General features: G+C 67.6%; 1 protein-coding gene across 5 annotated transcripts in view; it reads left to right on the top strand.

Annotated features, from left to right (window-relative positions):
• ZNF385A (zinc finger protein 385A) overlaps window positions 1-16,788 on the top strand; it is a 71,394-nt gene extending 54,606 nt beyond the window's left edge. For all 5 annotated transcript variants that reach the window (XM_048831717.2, XM_048831718.2, XM_048831720.2 and 2 more), the window contains 5 exons: window positions 5,759-5,924; window positions 10,807-11,127; window positions 14,030-14,208; window positions 15,106-15,201; window positions 16,016-16,788. In XM_048831717.2, coding sequence (XP_048687674.1) covers window positions 5,759-5,924; window positions 10,807-11,127; window positions 14,030-14,208; window positions 15,106-15,201; window positions 16,016-16,240 — 987 coding nt within the window. In that variant the 3' untranslated portion in view covers window positions 16,241-16,788. The remainder of the gene's footprint in view (window positions 1-5,758; window positions 5,925-10,806; window positions 11,128-14,029; window positions 14,209-15,105; window positions 15,202-16,015) is intronic.
• Window positions 16,789-18,357: the final 1,569 nt, after the last annotated feature.

The following is an 18,357-nucleotide window of genomic DNA, read 5'->3' as shown; positions in this document are numbered from 1 at the left end:
AGTGGGTGGGATGGGGTCAGACCCTTTCCCCTCCCCCTACAGCCTGGCCCCTGTCTGACACTGACCTTCCCCCTGGGGCTCACTGTAAATCCTTGTTCCTTTGGCTCTGTTGATCCCTCCTTCATTCCAGGGGGTAAACTGAGTCACAGAGTGAGTGGCTCGTGTGTGAGCACATAGGAATTCAGTGACAGAACAAGGATAGGATCAGGAGTCCTGGCTCACCTCACCCGCTCTAACCACTCAGCTCCACCTCCTCAGACTCCAGCAGGGTGGTGGGAGGTTGGGAGGGGAACGCTGGCTGGTGGAAGCTCGCGGGTTAGGACACCGGGGTTCTCTTCCCAGCTCTCTCGCTGGCTCAGCGTGACCTTGGCTGGTGCTAGCCCCGCGCTGGGCCTGACGTTCCCTGCCTGTAACGGATCCACAGTCACCCTGCCCTGCCCAGGAGCACTGTGGGACCGTGCGGAAAGTGCTGTCCAGCAGGCAGTGTGTGTGTGCGTGGGGGGGTGGGGGTGCGGGGGGTGCATGCAGGGAGCAGTCAGGGTGCGGCCCAGGGGTCAGCACTGACTGGGAGGGAAGAGCCCCTGACCGAGCCCTGCACCACTCCCCCCAGCATAGTGCCCCCTTGCGCCGGGTTCAGCACTGACCGGGAGGGGAGACCCCCGACGAGCCCCCTCCCCCCAGCACAGCACCCCCTAGCATCAGGGTCAGCACTGACCAGGAGGGGAGAGCCTCCGACGAGCCCCCTCCCCCCAGCACAGCGCCCCCTTGCACTGGGTTCAGCACTGACCGGGAGGGGAGACCCCCAACGAGCCCCCTTCCCCAGCACAGCGCCCCAGGGTCAGCACTGACAGGGAGAGGAGTGCCCCCGACTGAGCCCACCCTTCACTCCCTCCAGCACAGTGCCCCCTAGCGCCAGGGTCAGCCCTGACCAGGAGGGGAGAGCCCCCGACGAGCCCTCTCCCCCCAGCACAGCACCCCGGGGTCGGCACTGACTGGGAGGGGAAAGCGCACCTTGCTGAGCTCCCACCCCTCCAAGCACCCCTGGGCTCTGTTCTGTTGCTCAGCCCTGCCCCGGCTCCGCTCCCCACTGCGTCAGGCCCTTGGCCCTGGGGCCAGGGTCTCGGGGGCGGGGTTATTTGCTGCTCTCTGGTTCGAGCTGGGCTGGAGTGGGTTGGTGGTGGGGCCCAGCTGGGGCGAGGCATGTCCGAGGCTGGGCCCCTTGGGCAGAGCCCAGGGAGTGGGGTACCAGGGGCTAGCAGTGCCCCCTGCAGGCTGGGCACCACTTTACCTGCATTGCCCCAGGCCAGCTGTGCAGAGCTAGTTCAGCAGGAGAGATTTCGCCCCCCCTCCCCCCCGCAGCATTGTCCTGCGTCAGTGCAGCTGTTATTCCTGTCTGCTCCGGCAGCCAGGCCAGGATCTGCTCCCAGCCCCCAGCTGGCCGCTCCAGAGGAGGTGTGGGAGGGGGATCTCCTCCCCGCAGGATGCACTTAGAGCCCTTCGTCCCCCGGGGGTGCAGTGTGGGGCCAGCGGGTATCCACCAGAGTGAAGGGTGCCAGTCCCAGTGGGGGATGGGGGCAGCTGCTGCCACAGCTGTCCTTTGGCACAAGGCACTGGAAGTTTAAACCCTCGGAAACATGACCCGAAAACGGGTGACATCTCCCCACGGGCACCAATGCCCCACAGCCAGTCCCATGGCCAGCCCCACGGCCTGCCAGCAGCACCAGGGCACCGGCAGATCTGGGGGAGCCCAGGGCTGAGATAGCAGGGGCTGCGGGTCGGGATTGAAGGGCACCGGCAGATCTGGGGCGGGAGCCCAGGGCTGAGATAGCAGGGGCTGCTGGTCGGGATTGAGGGGCACCGGCAGAGCTGGGGTGGGGGGCGGAGCCCAGGGCTGAGATAGCAGGGGCTGCAGGTCGGGATTGAGGGGCACCGGCAGAGCCCCAGGGTTCGTCCCTCTCCCAGTAGCAGCCAGGGGCTGTGGACTCGCAGCGCTGTCCTCATGCCTCGCTGCATGCTGGGGGCGGGGGGGCTGCGCCTGGGGCCCTTGGCCCGTGGCTGGGGATTAGCTGAGCTGTGGTTTGTTGTTGTCTCCCAGCTGTGCCTGCAGCCACATCTCAGGCTGTGACCGCATGTGGAGTGGAGGTGCTGAGTCCTGGGATAAATAAACAAGGCTGAGTGCGGCCAGAAGCAGCCTCTGCCAGGGCGGCTACAGCTGGGTGTTCCCCCGCAGCGCCCCCTCCGGGCAGGGAACAGCCCAGCGCTCCCCCCCGCAGCGCCCCCTCCGGGCAGGGAACAGCCCAGCGCTCCCCCCGCAGCCCCCCCTCCGGGCAGGGAACAGCCCAGCTCTCCCCCCGCAGCGCCCCCTCCGGGCAGGGTAGAGCCCAGCGCTCCCCCCGCAGCGCCCCCTCCGGGCAGGGAACAGCCCAGCGCTCCCCCCCGCAGCGCCCCCTCCGGGCAGGGAACAGCCCAGCTCTCCCCCCGCAGCTCCCCCTCCGGGCAGGGAACAGCCCAGCGCTCCCCCCCGCAGCGCCCCCTCCGGGCAGGGAACAGCCCAGCGCTCCCCCCCGCAGCGCCCCCTCCGGGCAGGGAACAGCCCAGCGCTCCCCCCGCAGCGCCCCCTCCGGGCAGGGAACAGCCCAGCGCTCCCCCCGCAGCCCCCCCTCCGGGCAGGGAACAGCCCAGCGCTCCCCCCGCAGCCCCCCCTCCGGGCAGGGAACAGCCCAGCGCTCCCCCCCACAGCGCCCCCTCCGGGCAGGGAACAGCCCAGCGCTCCCCCCGCAGCCCCCCCTCCGGGCAGGGAACAGCCCAGCGCTCCCCCCCGCAGCGCCCCCTCCGGGCAGGGTACAGCCCAGCGCTCCCCCCGCAGCTCCCCCTCCGGGCAGGGAACAGCCCAGCGCTCCCCCCCGCAGCGCCCCCTCCGGGCAGGGTACAGCCCAGCACTCCCCCCGCAGCTCCCCCTCCGGGCAGGGAACAGCCCAGCGCTCCCCCCCGCAGCGCCCCCTCCGGGCAGGGTACAGCCCAGCGCTCCCCCCTCAGCTCCCCCTCCAGGCAGGGAACAGCCCAGCTCTCCCCCCACAGCTCCCCCTCCAGGCAGGGTACAGCCCAGCGCTTCCCCTGCAGCTCCCCCTCCGGGCAGGGTACAGCCCAGCTCTCCCCCCGCAGCGCCCCCTCCTGGCAGGGTACAGCCCAGCTCTCCCCCCGCAGCGCCCCCTCCTGGCAGGGTACAGCCCAGCTCTCCCCCCACAGCTCCCCCTCCAGGCAGGGTACAGCCCAGCACTTCCCCGCAGCACCCCCTCCAGGCAGGGAACAGCCCAGCTCTCCCCCCGCAGCGCCCCCTCCGGGCAGGGTAGAGCCCAGCGCTCCCCCCCCCAGCGCCCCCTCCGGGCAGGGAACAGCCCAGCGCTCCCCCCGCAGCGCCCCCTCCGGGCAGGGAACAGCCCAGCACTCCCCCCGCAGCGCCCCCTCCGGGCAGGGAACAGCCCAGGGCTCCCCCCGCAGCGCCCCCTCCGGGCAGGGAACAGCCCAGCGCTCCCCCCTCAGCAACCCCTCTGGGCAGGGTACAGCCCAGCGCTTCCCTGCAGCGCCCCCTCCGGGCAGGGTACAGCCCAGTGCTGCCCCGCAGAGCCCCCTCCGGGCGGCATTCAGCCCAGCGCTCCCCCCCAGCGCCCCCTCCGAGCAGTGTACAGCCCAGCGCTCCCCCCCCAGTGCCCCCTTTGGGCTGCGTACAGCCCAGTGCTCCTCCTCAGCACCCCACACTCCCAGCTCTCTGTCCCATGCCCAGGACAGTCCCATCTCTGCCCCTGGGTGGCCTCTGCCAGCTCTGGTAGCCAGTGTGGCTGGGGAGGGCCATGTCTCTCCAGCTGGGCAGGGTGGGGTTCAGGGGATCTCCCAGGGCGCCCCGGGAGCAAGCCCCAGAACAACGAGACTCGTTAGAAGCAGAAGAGAATCCAAACTGGGCGTAGCTGCAGCAAGAGCCTCTGCCATGTGGGGGTGCTGTGAAGGCAGCACATCCACCCCAGGGCGTTAGCAGCACCCCAGTCATTCCCTCTCCTGGCTCCCACTGCCCTGCTCTAACCAGTGGGCCCCTCACCTTCCCAGAGCAGAGCATGGAACCCAGGAGTCCTGGCTCCCAGCCCCCCTTTCTATCCACTAGATCCCGAGGCCCTGCCCTCTGGCCCAGTTGCTGCGTGCTCCAGGCCCTAGTGGGGAGCTGCATGGGGGCAGGAGCCGCTCTGGCTGCAATGTGCTGGACCCTCCCCTGCCCCAGGCTGTCAGAGCTCCCAGCTGGGATCCTTCATGGCAGGGTCTTGCCAGCAATGACTGGGAGAGGGAATTGTGTACCCCTCCCCCCCAGCCAGCCTCGCTTCCAGTTACTGGGGAGGGACCCTGAGCTGGGGTAGTGGGGGGCTGCAGGTCGGGATTGAGGGGCACCATAGAGCTGGCAGGGGGAGCCCAGGGATGGGAAAGCAGGGGGCTGCAGGTCAGGATTGAGGGGCACCATGGAACTGGCGGGGGAGCCCAGGACTGGGGTAGTGGGGAGCTATGTGTTGTGTGGATTCTCTGGCCCTTTTCCGGGAGCCTTGGGGGGGCTACTCCCAATGCTCCCCTATGGCCTGTGGCTCTGGAAGCACCGCCCCATCTGTGTGTCCTTGGGGGTCTGAGCTCTGACAGTGGGTCCCTGCCCCCCCTCTCCACACTGCCCAGCTGGCGGAGGTGGCAGGCGCGTCTGGGTCACACACACTCAGGGCTGGGTGGGGCAGAGCTGTGTGTTCCTGACCCAGGGCCACGCCCCCACACCCCTGCGCCTCCGCAGCCAGGCCCTAGGCACTGAGCTGACTGGAGCTCAGGATGGGGTGTGGCCAGCTGGGGGCGTTTGGGGCCCATTCTGCCCCAAGGGGCCCAAGGGTCTGTGCTGGCTGCAGGGAGGGCCCCCCGGACTCCTCGCCTCCCCCCACACACACACACGCTCTGGCCCCTGGGAGGATGTGCATGAAGTGAGATGGGGTGTGATAGTGGTACCAGCCCCTGATCTCCATGGAGGGGGGTTGATGGAGGGGGAGAACTTGTCAGCCGTCGTGGGGGTGAGGGGGCCAAGGAACTGGGTGTGTGTGTGTTGTAGGCAGCATTGGGGGGCTGCTGAGGGGAAGGGTAGGTCAGGGAGCTATGGGGGGAAGGTCAGGGGTTGATGTGGGGGGGCCGCACTATGGGGGAAGTGTCAGGTCGGGGGTTGGTGTTGGGGAGGCCACACTGTGGGGGAGGGTCGGGGGTTGATGTGGGGGGGCCATACTCTGGGGGGAGGGTCAGGGGTTTATGGGGGGGCTGCACTGTGGGGGAAGTGTCAGGTTGGGGATTGATGTAGGGGGCCGCACTGTGGGAGAAGTGTCGGGTCACAGATTGATGCGGGGGGCCACAGTGTGGGGGAAGAATCGGAGGTTGATATGAGGGGCCACATTGTGGGGGGAGGGACAGGGGTTGGTGTGGGGGGGGCACACTGTAAGAGGGAGGGTCGGGGGTTGATGTGGGGGGGCTGTGCTGTGGGGGAGGGTCGGGGGTTGGTGTAGGGGGCCACACTGTGGGGGGAGGGTCAGGGGTTTATGCGGGGACCGCACTGTGGAGGAAGTGTCAGGTTGGGGGGTGATGTGGGGGGCTGCCCTGGGAGCTTGGGGAGGTTGGAGGGCAGGGCAAGGGAGGATGGGGGCAGGGTGGGGGCCGTTCTGCCGGGGTTTCCCAGGGCGCCCTGACCCCCCTCTTCCCGCAGAGCCAGGCCGAGGCGCACTACAAGGGGAACCGACATGCCCGGCGCGTCAAGGGCATGGAGGCGGCCAAGACGCGGCAGAAGGAGTCGGGGCCCCGCGAGGGCGACAAGCAGGGACCCGTGGGCAGCCCCATGTCCAGCGTCAGTGAGAGCGACTCGGACAAGCCAGGTGATCCCTGCCCCCCGCCCCCACGGGCCTTTCCCACTTCCCCCCTGGGGCCTCGGCAACCATGTCCCCACCAGCCGGCGGGGAGATGGGAGCTCTGATCACACACGGTGCTCACCCTCCCCTTAGCACCTTCCCCACCCCCTTGGTCTTGTGCTGGGGCCTGAGGGGGTTCCTGGGGCATCCCTGGGGTTGGGGGGCTGGGGGATCCTGCCCCAGGCAGCAGTAGTGCCTCAGGGAGGACCCGTTCTCGGCACAGGGCTGGGGGCAGTCCCAGCAGTGCCCTGCGCGGCAGCCGCCAGCCTGCACTGACGGGTGGGAATGCGGCTGGTTCTGGGATGGGACGTCGGCAGCTCAGTGGTGCCCAGCAACGGTGCCCTGGGAGCAGGGAGCAATTCCATCCCATCCCCAACCCCACATAGGGCAGCCCCGCCCATCCTCCAAGTCCAGCTCTGGGGCAGCTCCCTCTGCAGTGGAAACCCAAGCTGGCTCGTCAGCCGAGCCAGGCGGCTAATTAAATAGCATCAAATTAAAAATTGATTGCAGTTGCAACAGGCGGGTAATGGAGCTGTGTGGTGCCCGGAAGCCGGGTGGCTCTGCGGAAGCCGGGTGGCTCTGCAGAGCCTGGCTCTGCGGTGCTATCGGATAATGAACTCGTGCCCTCCCCCCCACACCCCTGCCCATCCCCACACCACTGCCAAGGCTGAGGTCACGGCTTGCACCTGCAGCTGGCGCCATGTTCATGGGGGCGGCAGAGAGGGGACAGACCGGATCCAGATCCTGTTCTCCCCTCGGCATCCCATCCTTAGAGCCAACAGCAAACTAGGCTGCAACAGAGGGGCCCGGGGGCATCAGGTTTGGCGGGCACTGGCAGAGCTGGGAGCAGAAAGCCCAGGGCTGCAATGGCAGGGGGCTGGGGGGTACTGGCAGAGCTGGGGGGGGCAGGGGACTGTGGGGCACTGGCAGAGCTGGAGGGCAGAAAGGCCAGGCCAGGACTGGGATGGCAGAGGGCTGGGGGGCAGTGGCAGAGCTGGGGGCAGGAAGGCCAGGCCAGGACTGGGATGGCAGGGGGCTGGGGGGCACTGGCAGAGCTGGGGGCAGGAAGCCCAGGGCTGGGATGGCAGGGGGTTGGGGGGCACTGGCAGAGCTGGGGGCAGGAAGCCCAGGGCTGGGATGGCAGGGGACTGGGGGGCACTGGCAGAGCTGGGGGCAGGAAGACCAGGGCTGGGATGGCAGGGGACTGGGGGGCACTGGCAAAGCTGCGGGGCAGGAAGGGCAGGGCTGTGGGGCAAGTGCTCTCATGTCTGCCCTGGTTTGGGGCCATCCTGGATGGAGGGGAGGGCACCCACTGTGGAGTCACTCTCCTCCCTCCTGGCAGCACCCAAGTGTTAGCAGATCTCCCCCCAAACCTCTGCCCACCCCCCATAACCTGGTGTGGGAGCCCAGACAGGGCCCAGCCCCCGCTCCATTCTGCCCTAGCTCCTTGGACAGGGAGGCTGGGGGGAGGAGGGATCACCCCCTGCTGCTAGTGCCCCAGTTGTGGGACCCCAGTGGGCCCATGGGTGCTTCCAGCCGGCTCCAAGCGCCCACCCCATGTGAGTTGGTTACCGGAGCCGTGCTGCCCTGCGTGCCCTCGGTCTGGAAACTTTCCCCATGAGTGGAACTGGGGCGGAGGGGAAGTTTAATGGGGCCCCATGAATTATAGAGCAGAAATCGCACTCTGGGCCTTGTGCTCGGGGGCGGGGGGAGGGCAGCTCTGGGCGGGGAGTGTATGGGGTGGCTGGGTGAGGTGGGGAAGGAGGGTGACATGGGCTGGGCCAGCGTGGGAGGAGGCTAGGTATGGGGAGGGTCATACGGGGGGCTGGGCTGAGGGGAAAGGAGACTGGGCCAGCGTGGGAGGAGGCTAGGTGTGTGTGTGGGGGGGAGACTAGGTAGTGGGGGGGGGCTGGGCTGGGGGGGAAGGAGACTGGGCCAACGCTGTGGGGGGAGGCTAGCTGTTAGGGGGGGCTGTATTTGTGGCAACCTGGGCCCAGGAGAGCCGGGAGAGCCCGTCTGAAGGCGCTGTGGGCTCTGCCATGGCCTGGGCAGGTTTGTTCGCGGAGCCGATCGATGGCATTACCCAGCCGTGCTGGGTTCAGTGATAGATCCCTCCCTCTGCGGTGTGGGGCAGGCAGGCGGCCAGGCTGAGCAGGGGCAGGGCTGGCACGGGAGCCCACCGCAAAACACTACAGGGGCTGCAAGGAGCAGTGGGGGGCTCAGTAGGGGGCGCTCTCCACTCGCAGGCAGGGCTGACCCCAGCATAGCGCTCGGGGGTGCTGGGCTGCAGGGAGCGGGGAGGAGGGGCTCAGCAGGGGCGCTCTGCCTCAGGCAGGGCTGACCCCAGCATGGCGCTAGGGGGCGCTGGGCTGCAGAAGGCGCCATCCTTGGAATGAGCTGTAGTGTCCTGACTGCTCGGGGCCATAATAGATTCCCTGGCCCTCTTCAGAGTCCCCCGTGTCTTGGCCAGATTCCAGTGTCTCTTCAGCCCGTCTCGTCCGAGCCCCCCGCACTTCCCTGTGGATGCCAGCATCCGTCCTCACTTCCTGGCAGCCTGTTGTGCACTGTTAGCCAGCTGCCATGCCCCACCCCAGAGGTGGCTGCATTTCAGTGCGGGGGAAGCTCTGGGAGGTAAAGCCCTAGAGCGCTGGCAGCCTCTGCTGGACCCTGCTGTACTGGAGGCAGCAGGTCGGCCCCTGGACCCTGGCGGATGCCAGCAGCCCCTGGTGGGGGAGCGAGGAAGGCGGACGTCTGCGCTGCTGCTGCTGCTGGGCCCTGCCCTTGGCACCAGCTCCTGTTCAGCGTCTGACTGTCTCGCTCAGTCCCAGACCTGATCCGCCGTCGCCATGGCTCTTGGCCCCCCCACCCCACCCCGGCCATGCTGAGCACCGCCCCGTCCCCCTCCCACGGCAGCGCTGCCTGGAGCGGGCTGGGCAGCTCCCAGCCTTTCTGAGTCGCAGGGGGCTAGGAGCGGCTGAACCCCCAAGGAGGCCCTGTTCCCCACAGCCCTGGCACCCAGCATGGGGAACGTGTGTGAGCAGAGGTGGCTGGGCCCAATGTCTGTCCCCTCTCACTGTAAAGGGTTCCCAGGGGTCCCCTCCTCCCGGCACCAAGGGGTCTGTGCCCTCCAGGCCCCTAGGCTGGGGACGTCACCTTCGGCTTTGCTTTGGGGCTGATCTCTGCGCCCGGACAATCGCTGGGCCTGTCGCCATGGGCAGCACAACAGTGGGATGTCTGTGTGCCCCAGTGCCAGCTGGGAAACCTGGGCATTTCTCCAATGCGCCCGGGGGCATGGGCATCGCCATGGAGCAATGCATGCTGGGATTCACTGACACAGCCTGCTGGGAGGAGGGGACCGGCCAGGCCAGGCCCATGGGCTTGGTCCTGGGGTCCCAGCTCCTCGGGGCCGGGTACAGGAACCCTGAGCCAGGCTGGCCCTTGGAGGGAAGTGGGAAAGTGCTTAGAATGGGGGCGGGGGTGGGGTTCTATCCCTGGCTCTGGGAGGGGAATGGGGTCTAGTGGTTAGCGGCAGGGGGGAGCCAAGAGAGCCAGGACTTCTGGGTTTTGTTCCTAGCTCTGCTCCTGCCTGACTTCCCGTCTCCTTGCCTCAGTTTCCTCCTCTGCAGAGCAGAGACGATGCTCCTGACCCACTTCCTAGGGTGCCCCCGAATGCCAGTGAGGGCAGAGGGTTCATCCCCCTCCTCTTGGCATGCCCCCATGCAGGGGTTCCAGTTGGGGGGCAGAGACCCCCATGGATGCAATGGGTCCAGGGCCCTGTGCCCCAGTGGTGGAGCAAGTTCCTCCCACCCCCACCGCTGGCAGCTCTTCCACATGGCTGCCCTGAGCTCATTCCTGGCCACCAGACCTCACAGCTGCTTTGCCAGGGCCCAGGCACGGCCCCGCTGGCCCCTGAGGGCTGTGGAATGGGGAGGGGGAGGACATGGCTGGGGGGACAGGACTAGCAGCTGGGCTGCCCTGGAGCCCCTCTGCACGTACGTGTCTCTTCTCCCTTTTTTCCCTCCAAGCCAAGGTGCCTGGCACAGCGAGGGCACCGGGAGCCCAGGCTCAGACATGTATGGTCCAACCTGGTGCCCCAAAACCTGTCCTGCACCCAACCCCAGCTGGCCCCTCATGGGCAGTCTCTGGGGGAGGGCCCTGGGCTCCTGTCGGGCCCCATGGGAGCTGCTCCCCCATGGTGCTCACGCAGAGTTCAGCCCATTCCCCTGGCTCAGTTGGCATGACCTGGTGGCCCAGCCGGGCTGGTTTGGGTAGAGGAGGTGATGCCCCTCAGGCCCAACCCGCAGCCCCCAGCCTGGGGCTCCACCACACACAGCTGTGCCGAGGCCCCTGAATCCCAGCCCCAGTGCCCCTCTACAGGCCGCCCCTTTGCCAGCCCATCTCCTGCCAGCCTCTGCTCCTCCCCGTGCTGCCCCGGGGGATGAGCAGCAAGTGCTAACGGAGCCACTGGCTCACCCACACTGCAACAGCAGGGCATGCGCTGGTCCGGACCCGGGATTGTGTCCTCCACAGGCACCGTGGGGGGCAGCCTCCCTCTGCTAGCTGGCTGGGCTCCCCCTGGCTAGCCAGCTGGTGGCTCCACTGCACCTGGGGGGCAGGGGACCTGTGGGGTGTTCAGGGATTGGCAGGATGCAGGGGGCAGAGGTTGCAGCAAGTCCTCTCCCTGCCGCACAGCTGCTGAGCCTGCCCTGGTCCCCATCTCGCATCCAGGCATCCCAACGGGCTGACCCCTTCTACCATGGGGCACAGACCCCGAGGATCCAGCTGTGCCTACAGTCCTGCCTGGCTCCCCACCCCACACGAGCTCTGAACTTTCTCTCCTCTCCTGCAGCCGAGCCGCAGAACGGGCTGGGGATGACAGTGCCCTCAGCGCCCACCTCGCCCTTCAAGCCCCCCTACCTGGCGTCACCGGTCCCGGCCATGCCGCCCTACCAGGCCTCCTTTGCCGAAGCGAGCCAGGAGCCCAGGGGCCCGCTGGCCAAGGGGGGTGTGGCATCAGCGCCCGCTGACACCTCTGTGCCCAGCAGCAACGGCAGCGTGGGGCCAGGGGCGGCCTCCAAGTCAGACGAGGAGAAGGCCAAGAAGCTGCTGTACTGTGCCCTCTGCAAGGTGGCCGTGAACTCCCTGTCGCAGCTGGAGGCTCACAACAAAGGTACAGGGCTGGGGGGCGGGCAGCCCTGCTGTGGAACAGGGGCTCCACCCTGGGCTGTGCCAGCAGGGGCCATGTGGCGCCTCGTCCTGCGGGGGCTGCTCTGCCGGGTGCTGCCAGGCCCAACAATGCTGCCGTGTTTCTAGAGACTAAAATAACCGTGTCCTTGCCCCAGGGCTGGGCCCCGCACGGTGCTGCGCAGCAAAGTTCAGGTCCTTTCTGAAACAGCTCCAAGGTTCCACAAGCAGGGATGTGAGCAGGGTGGTGCAGGGCAGCACCAGGCCAGCAGGGAAACCTGGGCATTTCCCAGACCAGGAGCAGCACCGGGGCACATGCCTTAGGGCAGGACTCTATGTAATTATATGGCTCCCCACACAGCTCTGCTGGTGCCCTAATCGCAACCCGCAGCCCCCTGCTAGCCCAGCCCTGGGCTCCACCCCCCCCCAGCTCTGCCAATGCCCCCCCCAACCCCAACCCCAACCCCAACCCATAGCCCCCTGCTAGCCCAGCCCTGGGCTCCCCTCAGCTCTGCCAGTGCCCCCAATCCCGACCCGCAGCCCCCTGCTAGCCCAGCCCTGGGCTCCCCTCAGCTCTGCCAGTGCCCCCAATCCCGACCCGCAGCCCCTGCTAGCCCAGCCCTGGGCTCCCCTCAGCTCTGCCAGTGCCCCCAATCCCGACCCGCAGCCCCTGCTAGCCCAGCCCTGGGCTCCCCTCAGCTCTGCCAGTGCCCCCAATCCCGACCCGCAGCCCCTGCTAGCCCAGCCCTGGGCTCCACCCCCCCCCCAGCTCTGCCAATGCCCCCCCAACCCCAACCCCAACCCGCAGCCCCCTGCTAGCCCAGCCCTGGGCTCCCCTCAGCTCTGCCAGTGCCCCCAATCCCGACCCGCAGCCCCTGCTAGCCCAGCCCTGGGCTCCCCTCAGCTCTGCCAGTGCCCCGAATCCCGACCCGCAGCCCCTGCTAGCCCAGCCCTGGGCTCCACCCCCCCCAGCTCTGCCAATGCCCCCCCCAACCCCAACCCATAGCCCCCTGCAAGCCCAGCCCTGGGCTCCCCTCAGCTCTGCCAGTGCCCCCAATCCCGACCCACAGCCCCTGCTAGCCCAGCCCTGGGCTCCATCCCCCAGCTTTGCCAGTGCCCCCAATCCAAACCTGCAACCCCTGCTAGCCCTACCCTGGGCTCCCCTCAGCTCTGCCAGTGCCCCCAATCCCGACCCGCAGCCCCTGCTAGCCCAGCCCTGGGCTCCATCCCCCAGCTTTGCCAGTGCCCCCAATCCAAACCTGCAACCCCTGCTAGCCCTACCCTGGGCTCCCCTCAGCTCTGCCAGTGCCCCCAATCCTGACCCGCAACCCCTGCTAGCCCAGCCCTGGGCTCCCCCCAATCCCCAGCTCTGCCAATGCCCCTCAATTCCAACCCCCCCAGCATTCTCCCTGAGTCCTGCAACCCCAGCCCTTCTTTACCAGTTTGGAATTTCCCAGCATGCCCGGCTGCTGGGGCTCAGCCCAGGGAGCCTCTAATTTGCAGAAGCAGCCGGGGCTGGGCCTCCAGAGCCTGGCAGAGAGACGGGCCTGGGCCCTGGCCTGAGCTCCCGAAGCCCAGGGGACCCGCATTTCCTGCCCCGCGCCAGCTCCCAGCCCTGGAAAAACAGAGCAAGGGCCACAGTGAGCCCAGCCGGCCCCGCCTTGCCCAGCTGTAACGTGCTTCCCGTCCAGCCACCCCCCCGGCTCCTCCGGCCACCCCTCCCAAGCTCATCCAGCCCCCCCGCTCGCTTAGCCCCATCCAGCCACACCCCGCTCATCCAGCCCCCCTGGCTTGTCTAGCCCCCACCACCCCCAGCTCTTCCAGCCACACCCTGCTCATCCAGCTACGCCCTGGCTCGTCTAGCCCCCGACAGCTTGTCCAGCCCCCCCCAGCTCATCCAGCCACACCCTGCTCATCCAGCTATGCCCCAACTCGTCTAGCCCCCCCCCCCCCCCCCAGCTCATCCAGCCGCACACCGCTCGTCCAGCCCCCCGGCTCTTCTAGCCCACACCGCCCTCAGCTCTTCCAGCCACACCCTGCTCATACAGCTACCCCCCAGCTCATCTAGCCCCCCCAGCTCATCCAGCCACACCCCGCTCATCCAGCCACCTCCCAGTTGTGCAGCTAGCCCCCCACATCAGCTCATCCAGCTGCCCCCTCACAGCCGTACCCCGCCCCCATCTATCCTGCGGGCACACCAACTAGTAAGGGTCTCTGTGGGTTGAGATTGAGCGACATTGACTGAGCTGTGTGGGGGAGGCCAGGGCTACAGTAGCAGGGGGCTGCGGGTCGGGATTGGGGGGCTTTGGCACAACTGTGTGTGTGGGGAGCCAGGGCTGGGACAGCAGAGTGGGGTGAGCTGTGGATTGGGGCAAGTGAGCTGGGCAGGGGACGTTTGTGACCAGCTTCCCGCCCCTCAGACAGTGCCCAGGGAATTCCCCACGTGCCCCCTGCCTTTAGCCCGTCTGTACTGGGCGTGCGAGGGGCGGCAGCCAGGCTCCTGAGCAGGGACTTTCTGTGGGAAGCATCCGTGCTACGCCAAGCAGCCCTAGCCCCAGGGACTTGCCCCGGCCTGGGCCACTGGCTGTGTCTGAGCTGAGCACGGGGCCAAGACGGGGCGGGGGGAGGGGGCTTCTGCCCTCTGATTGGTCCAGCAAAGAGCCAGCAAACTCAGTCCATCCAAAGTGAAACTAATCAAGGCTCCAGCCTCTCCAGCAGGGGGCGCTGTGGAGAGCAGGACGGGAGCACTGGCTGTGCAAGGAGCTTCCGGCTCCTCCAGCCCCAGCCATTCCCAGCAGAGGGCGCTGTGGGGAGTGGGGTGGGAGCACTGGTCATAGGGTCGGGTTGCTCCCACCACTGTCCCCCTTACTCCCCTCCCCGCCCCCCAGGTACCAAGCACAAAACCATCCTGGAGGCACGCAGCGGACTGGGGCCTATCAAGGCATACCCACGGCTGGGCCCCACGGCCAGCGGGGAGCCAGGCAGCCAGGACCCCAATGCTCAGGAGCGCACCTTCCACTGTGAGATCTGCAACGTCAAGGTCAACTCGGAGATCCAGCTCAAACAGGTGGGGCACTGCTGGGGACCCCCATATCCTCCCAGTCTCCCCATCCCACCATCACTCCTCCCCCTTAGCCCCTACCCCCAGGGCATGTGGGGTGGTGGCAGACCGGTCTCCCATGTCTGGGCAGGGAGCAGGGTCTAGTGGTTGGAGCAGGGGGCTGGGGCCAGGCCTCCTGGGTTCCATGCCCAGCTCTGGGAGGGGAGTAGGGTATAGTGGTTGGAGCAGGGGGCTGGGGCCAGGACTCATGGGTTCCACGCCCAGCTCTGGGAGGGGAGGAGGGTCTAGTGGTTGGAGCAGGGGCTGGGGCCAGGACTCCTGGGTTCAATGCCCAGCTCTGGGAGAGGAGCAGGGTCTAGTGGTTGGAGCAGAGGACTGGGGCCAGGACTCCTGGGTTCCATGCCCAACTCTGGGAGGGGAGCAGGGTCTAGTGGTTGGAGCAGGGGGCTGAGGCCAGGACTCCTGGGTTCCATGCCCAGCTCTGGGAGGGTAGCAGGGTTTAGTGGTTAGAGCAGGGGGCTGGGGCCAGGACTCCTGGTTTCCATGCCCAGCTCTGGGAGGGGAACAGGGTCTCGTGGTTGGAGCAGGGGACTGAGGCCAGGACTCCTGGTTTCCATACCCAGCTCTGGGAGGGGAGCAGGGTCTAGTGGTTGGAGCAGGGGGCTGGGGCCAGGACTCCTGGTTTCCATGCCCAGCTCTGGGAGGGAGCAGGGTCTAGTGGTTGGAGCAGGGGGCTGGGGCCAGGACTCCTGGGTTCTATGCCCAGCTCTGGGAGGGGAGCAGGGTCTAGTGGTTGGAGCAGGGGACTGAGGCCAGGACTCCTGGGTTCCATGCCCAGCTCTGGGAGGGGAGCAGGGTCTAGCAGCTCAAGGTAGGGCTCTGACTCTCTCCTCCCCCCCACAGCACATTTCCAGCCGGAGACACCGGGATGGGGTAGCCGGGAAGCCCAACCCCCTGCTGAGCCGGCACAAGAAGCAGCGCAGCTCAGCCGAGCTGGGGGTGAGCGGAGAGGCGGGGGGGGAGTGGGGGGGGTGAGCTGAGAGGCGGGGGTTGGGGAAAGTGGGTGAGGTGAGCTGAGAGGTGGGGGTGCGGGAGAGCGGAGAGGCGGGGTGGGGGTGAGCTGAGAGGCAGAGGACAGTGGTGGAGTGAGCTGAGAGGTGGGGGTGGGGGAGAGCGGAGAGGCGGGGCGTGGGAGTGGGGGTGAGCTGAAAGGCAGAGGGCAGTGGGGGAGAGCTGAGAGGTGGGGGTGGGGGAGAGCTGAGAGGTGGGGGTGGGGGAGAGCTGAGAGGCTGGGGGGTGGGAGTGGGGGTGAGCTGAGAGGCTGGGGGGTGCTCCCTTCACCTTGCTGGGCCCAACCGCATAGATAATTGGGGCTGGTCACGAGGGGGGCTGGAGCTTCCTAGGAGTGCAGGGGCCGAGGGGGCAGGAGCACTGCAGCAAGGGCGGGTAGTTAGAGGTAGAGATTCCATGGACAGATGGATGGACGGATGGACGGACGGGTATTCTGCAAGCCACGGACACGGATGGGTGCCATAGACGGATGGATGCAGTGGGCAGGCAGCTGGAGGGTGGCTGAAAATATGGCCCCCTGTACGCCCTGGCCTGTCCTGGCCGGCTCCCATGGGTGGGCACCCCACCCACCCACTGCTCTGTCTGTGGGCACTCCCCAGCCCGGTGTTGTGTTTGTGGGTGCCCCTCCCCCCCATGCCTGGCACTCTCTGTGGGTGCCCCCTCAGCCCAGCACTCTCTGTACCCCCCCACACCCGGCGCTCTCTGTGGGCGCCCCCTGAGCCCGCCTCTCTCTCTCTTGCAGGGCCCCCTGGCCTTCCCCAAGGACCTGCCGAAGTCGCTGGCGGCCGGACTCCTGCCCAGCCCCTTAGCCATGGCGGCCGCGATGGCAGCCGCGGCCTCTGCCCCCCTGACTCTGCGTCCAACACCCCCACTCCTGCAAGGGCCCCCCCTGACGCACCCGCTGCTGCGTCCGGCCCCAGGGCCCATCAGAACTGCTCACGGGCCCATCCTCTTCTCACCGTACTGATGCCCACCGCCGTGCCCCTCGATGCCCACCTCCGCTGGACCCGCCTGGTGCTCGCCCAAGCTACCGGGGCTGGGCAGGGGCTGGGCGGGGCTTGGGGCCTTTCGTTTGTGGCTTTTTAACTGGAATTCGGATCCTTTTTCCCCAGAAGAAAAGGGACAAGCCCATCCCCCGCCTGCCCCCCCAGCTCCATCCCCCCAGACCCAGCCAACTCTGCACAAGTGCTGGGCCCCCCGGGGAAGTGGCCGAGGGGACCCCCACAGCCCCCTTCATTGCTCTTTTCTCCCTAGTACCAAGGGTGGAGGGGGATCTGAATCTTGGGAGAAGGACGGGGGAAGGGAGAAGCCCCCCCCGTCAGACTCCATGGAGTGTCAGGTTGGGGGGTGACCCCAGATTGGGGGGAAGGTCCCCCTGTACCTCAGGGAACTGATCGCAAGCAATCTCTTTTGTATCTCTCTGTGGGGAGGCACCCCCGTCCCTCCCAGAGCTGGGGGGCTCCCTACAGCCCCCAAGCAGGATCCATGCGGGGGCAGGGAGCCCCCCAGACACACAAGCCATGTCAACTTGCACTGAGAGGCGCGAAGCTGGGAGCCCAGGGATGCCCGTCCACCCCGGGCTCGCGGCCCATCCGGCCCGCCAGGAGAACGGACACCATTGCAATAACGTTGGGGCCTGGGCCACCCCATGTACATAGCGCCCCCCCCCGTGCTTCCTCCCACTGCCCACCACGGCCCCCGGCCAGCAGCCTGCGGCCCACACTGTGCCCCCACACCCGCCCCTCTGCCCTTCGGAGCAGGAGCATTGTGTCTAGAGGTAGCGCCCTCCCCCCCAGAGCCACTGGCTGGGCCTGGCCTGAGCCCCCTGCCTTGGGGCCAGGAGTGGGTGACGTGAGCGCAGCCTTTGAGGGGAAGCCCCGAGCTTGGATGATTTTATCAGCTGTGCTGAGAATGAGGGGGGTCTCCCAGCTGGCAGGGTGGGGGGCTGGGGCTGGCCGCCCTGTGGGGTAGGACTAGATGGGGGTCCCCCCAAGCAGCACGCTGTGGGGCACCTGCTCGGATGCTGCAGGGGCAGAGCCCCGGCTGGACCCTGGGGGTCTGATCCAAGTGAAGCAGGGGAACCCAGCCTGGGTGGCTTGGGTACCCGGCTGTCACCTCCCTGGGGCTGCAGCCCACGCTAGGCCTTGGCCATGCCCCCTGCCCCATGGCCTGAGGGGCTCAGCCCAGGCAATGGGCACAAGCTGAATCACCCTTTGCCCTGCCGTGGGGCCCCTGCTACCCCAACAGGGAGGGGGGTGGGGGGTCCCTGTGCCAGGGAGTTCCAGCCAGGACACCTCCCCTCCTACCGCCCATGTTAGGGGATCTGCTGGCCAGACCCTAGCTCAAATGCATGGGATGGAGAGGCTGGGGTTAGAGTGTGCAGGGGATAGGGGGTGCCCCTTGAGGGCCAGGGGAAGGGATGGGGTGCCCATCAGGTGCCAGGGGAAAGGATAGGGTGCAGACGGGCCACAGGAGGAGATGGGGGGACAGGGGCACATCAGGGAAAGGGATGTGTGGGGTGCCCCTCGTGGGGGCAGGGGAAGGGTGTAGGGATGGGAGGTGCCCCTCGGGGGGCAGGGGAGGGGATAGGGTGCCCAGGAGAGGGGTGGGGGGTGCCCAGGGGAGCTCCAAGTGCTGCTGGAAAACTGCTGCCCCAGACGCAGACTTGCACAGGGCTGTTGTGATGCCGTTACCATGGCGGCCGCCCCCCAGCATGTCCCCACCCCCCCATGGGGCCACCGGAAGCCATTCAGAGGGGGGCTGTGAGCCAGCAGCCTGACCAGGGCGGGAGCCTTAGCCAGAGAGGCCAGGTCATTTCCGGGAGATTAACCAGCCCTCCTCCCCTCCCCCACTAGGCCCCCCAGCCATTAAATCCCAGACACTCCTTAAATGCCCAGGGCTGGCAGTGCCAGGTGTGTGGGGGGTAATACCAAAACAGCCCCTCATCCTTATCCCCGGCCTGGTCCCCAGGGTTGCCCCTTTGGTGCCTGGTGGTCCCCCAGCAAAGGGCTTGTGTGACAGGCTAGCACCCCCCGCTGGGTGACAGTCACTGCCCCCAAAGCCGTGGCTGCCGGAGGAGAATTG

The sequence above is a fragment of the Caretta caretta genome, chromosome 20 (assembly GCF_965140235.1).
Source record: "Caretta caretta isolate rCarCar2 chromosome 20, rCarCar1.hap1, whole genome shotgun sequence".
NCBI classification, from domain to species: Eukaryota; Metazoa; Chordata; order Testudines; family Cheloniidae; genus Caretta; species Caretta caretta.
Note: the sequence above shows the minus strand (reverse complement) of the source record. Positions and strands in the feature narration are given on the sequence as shown.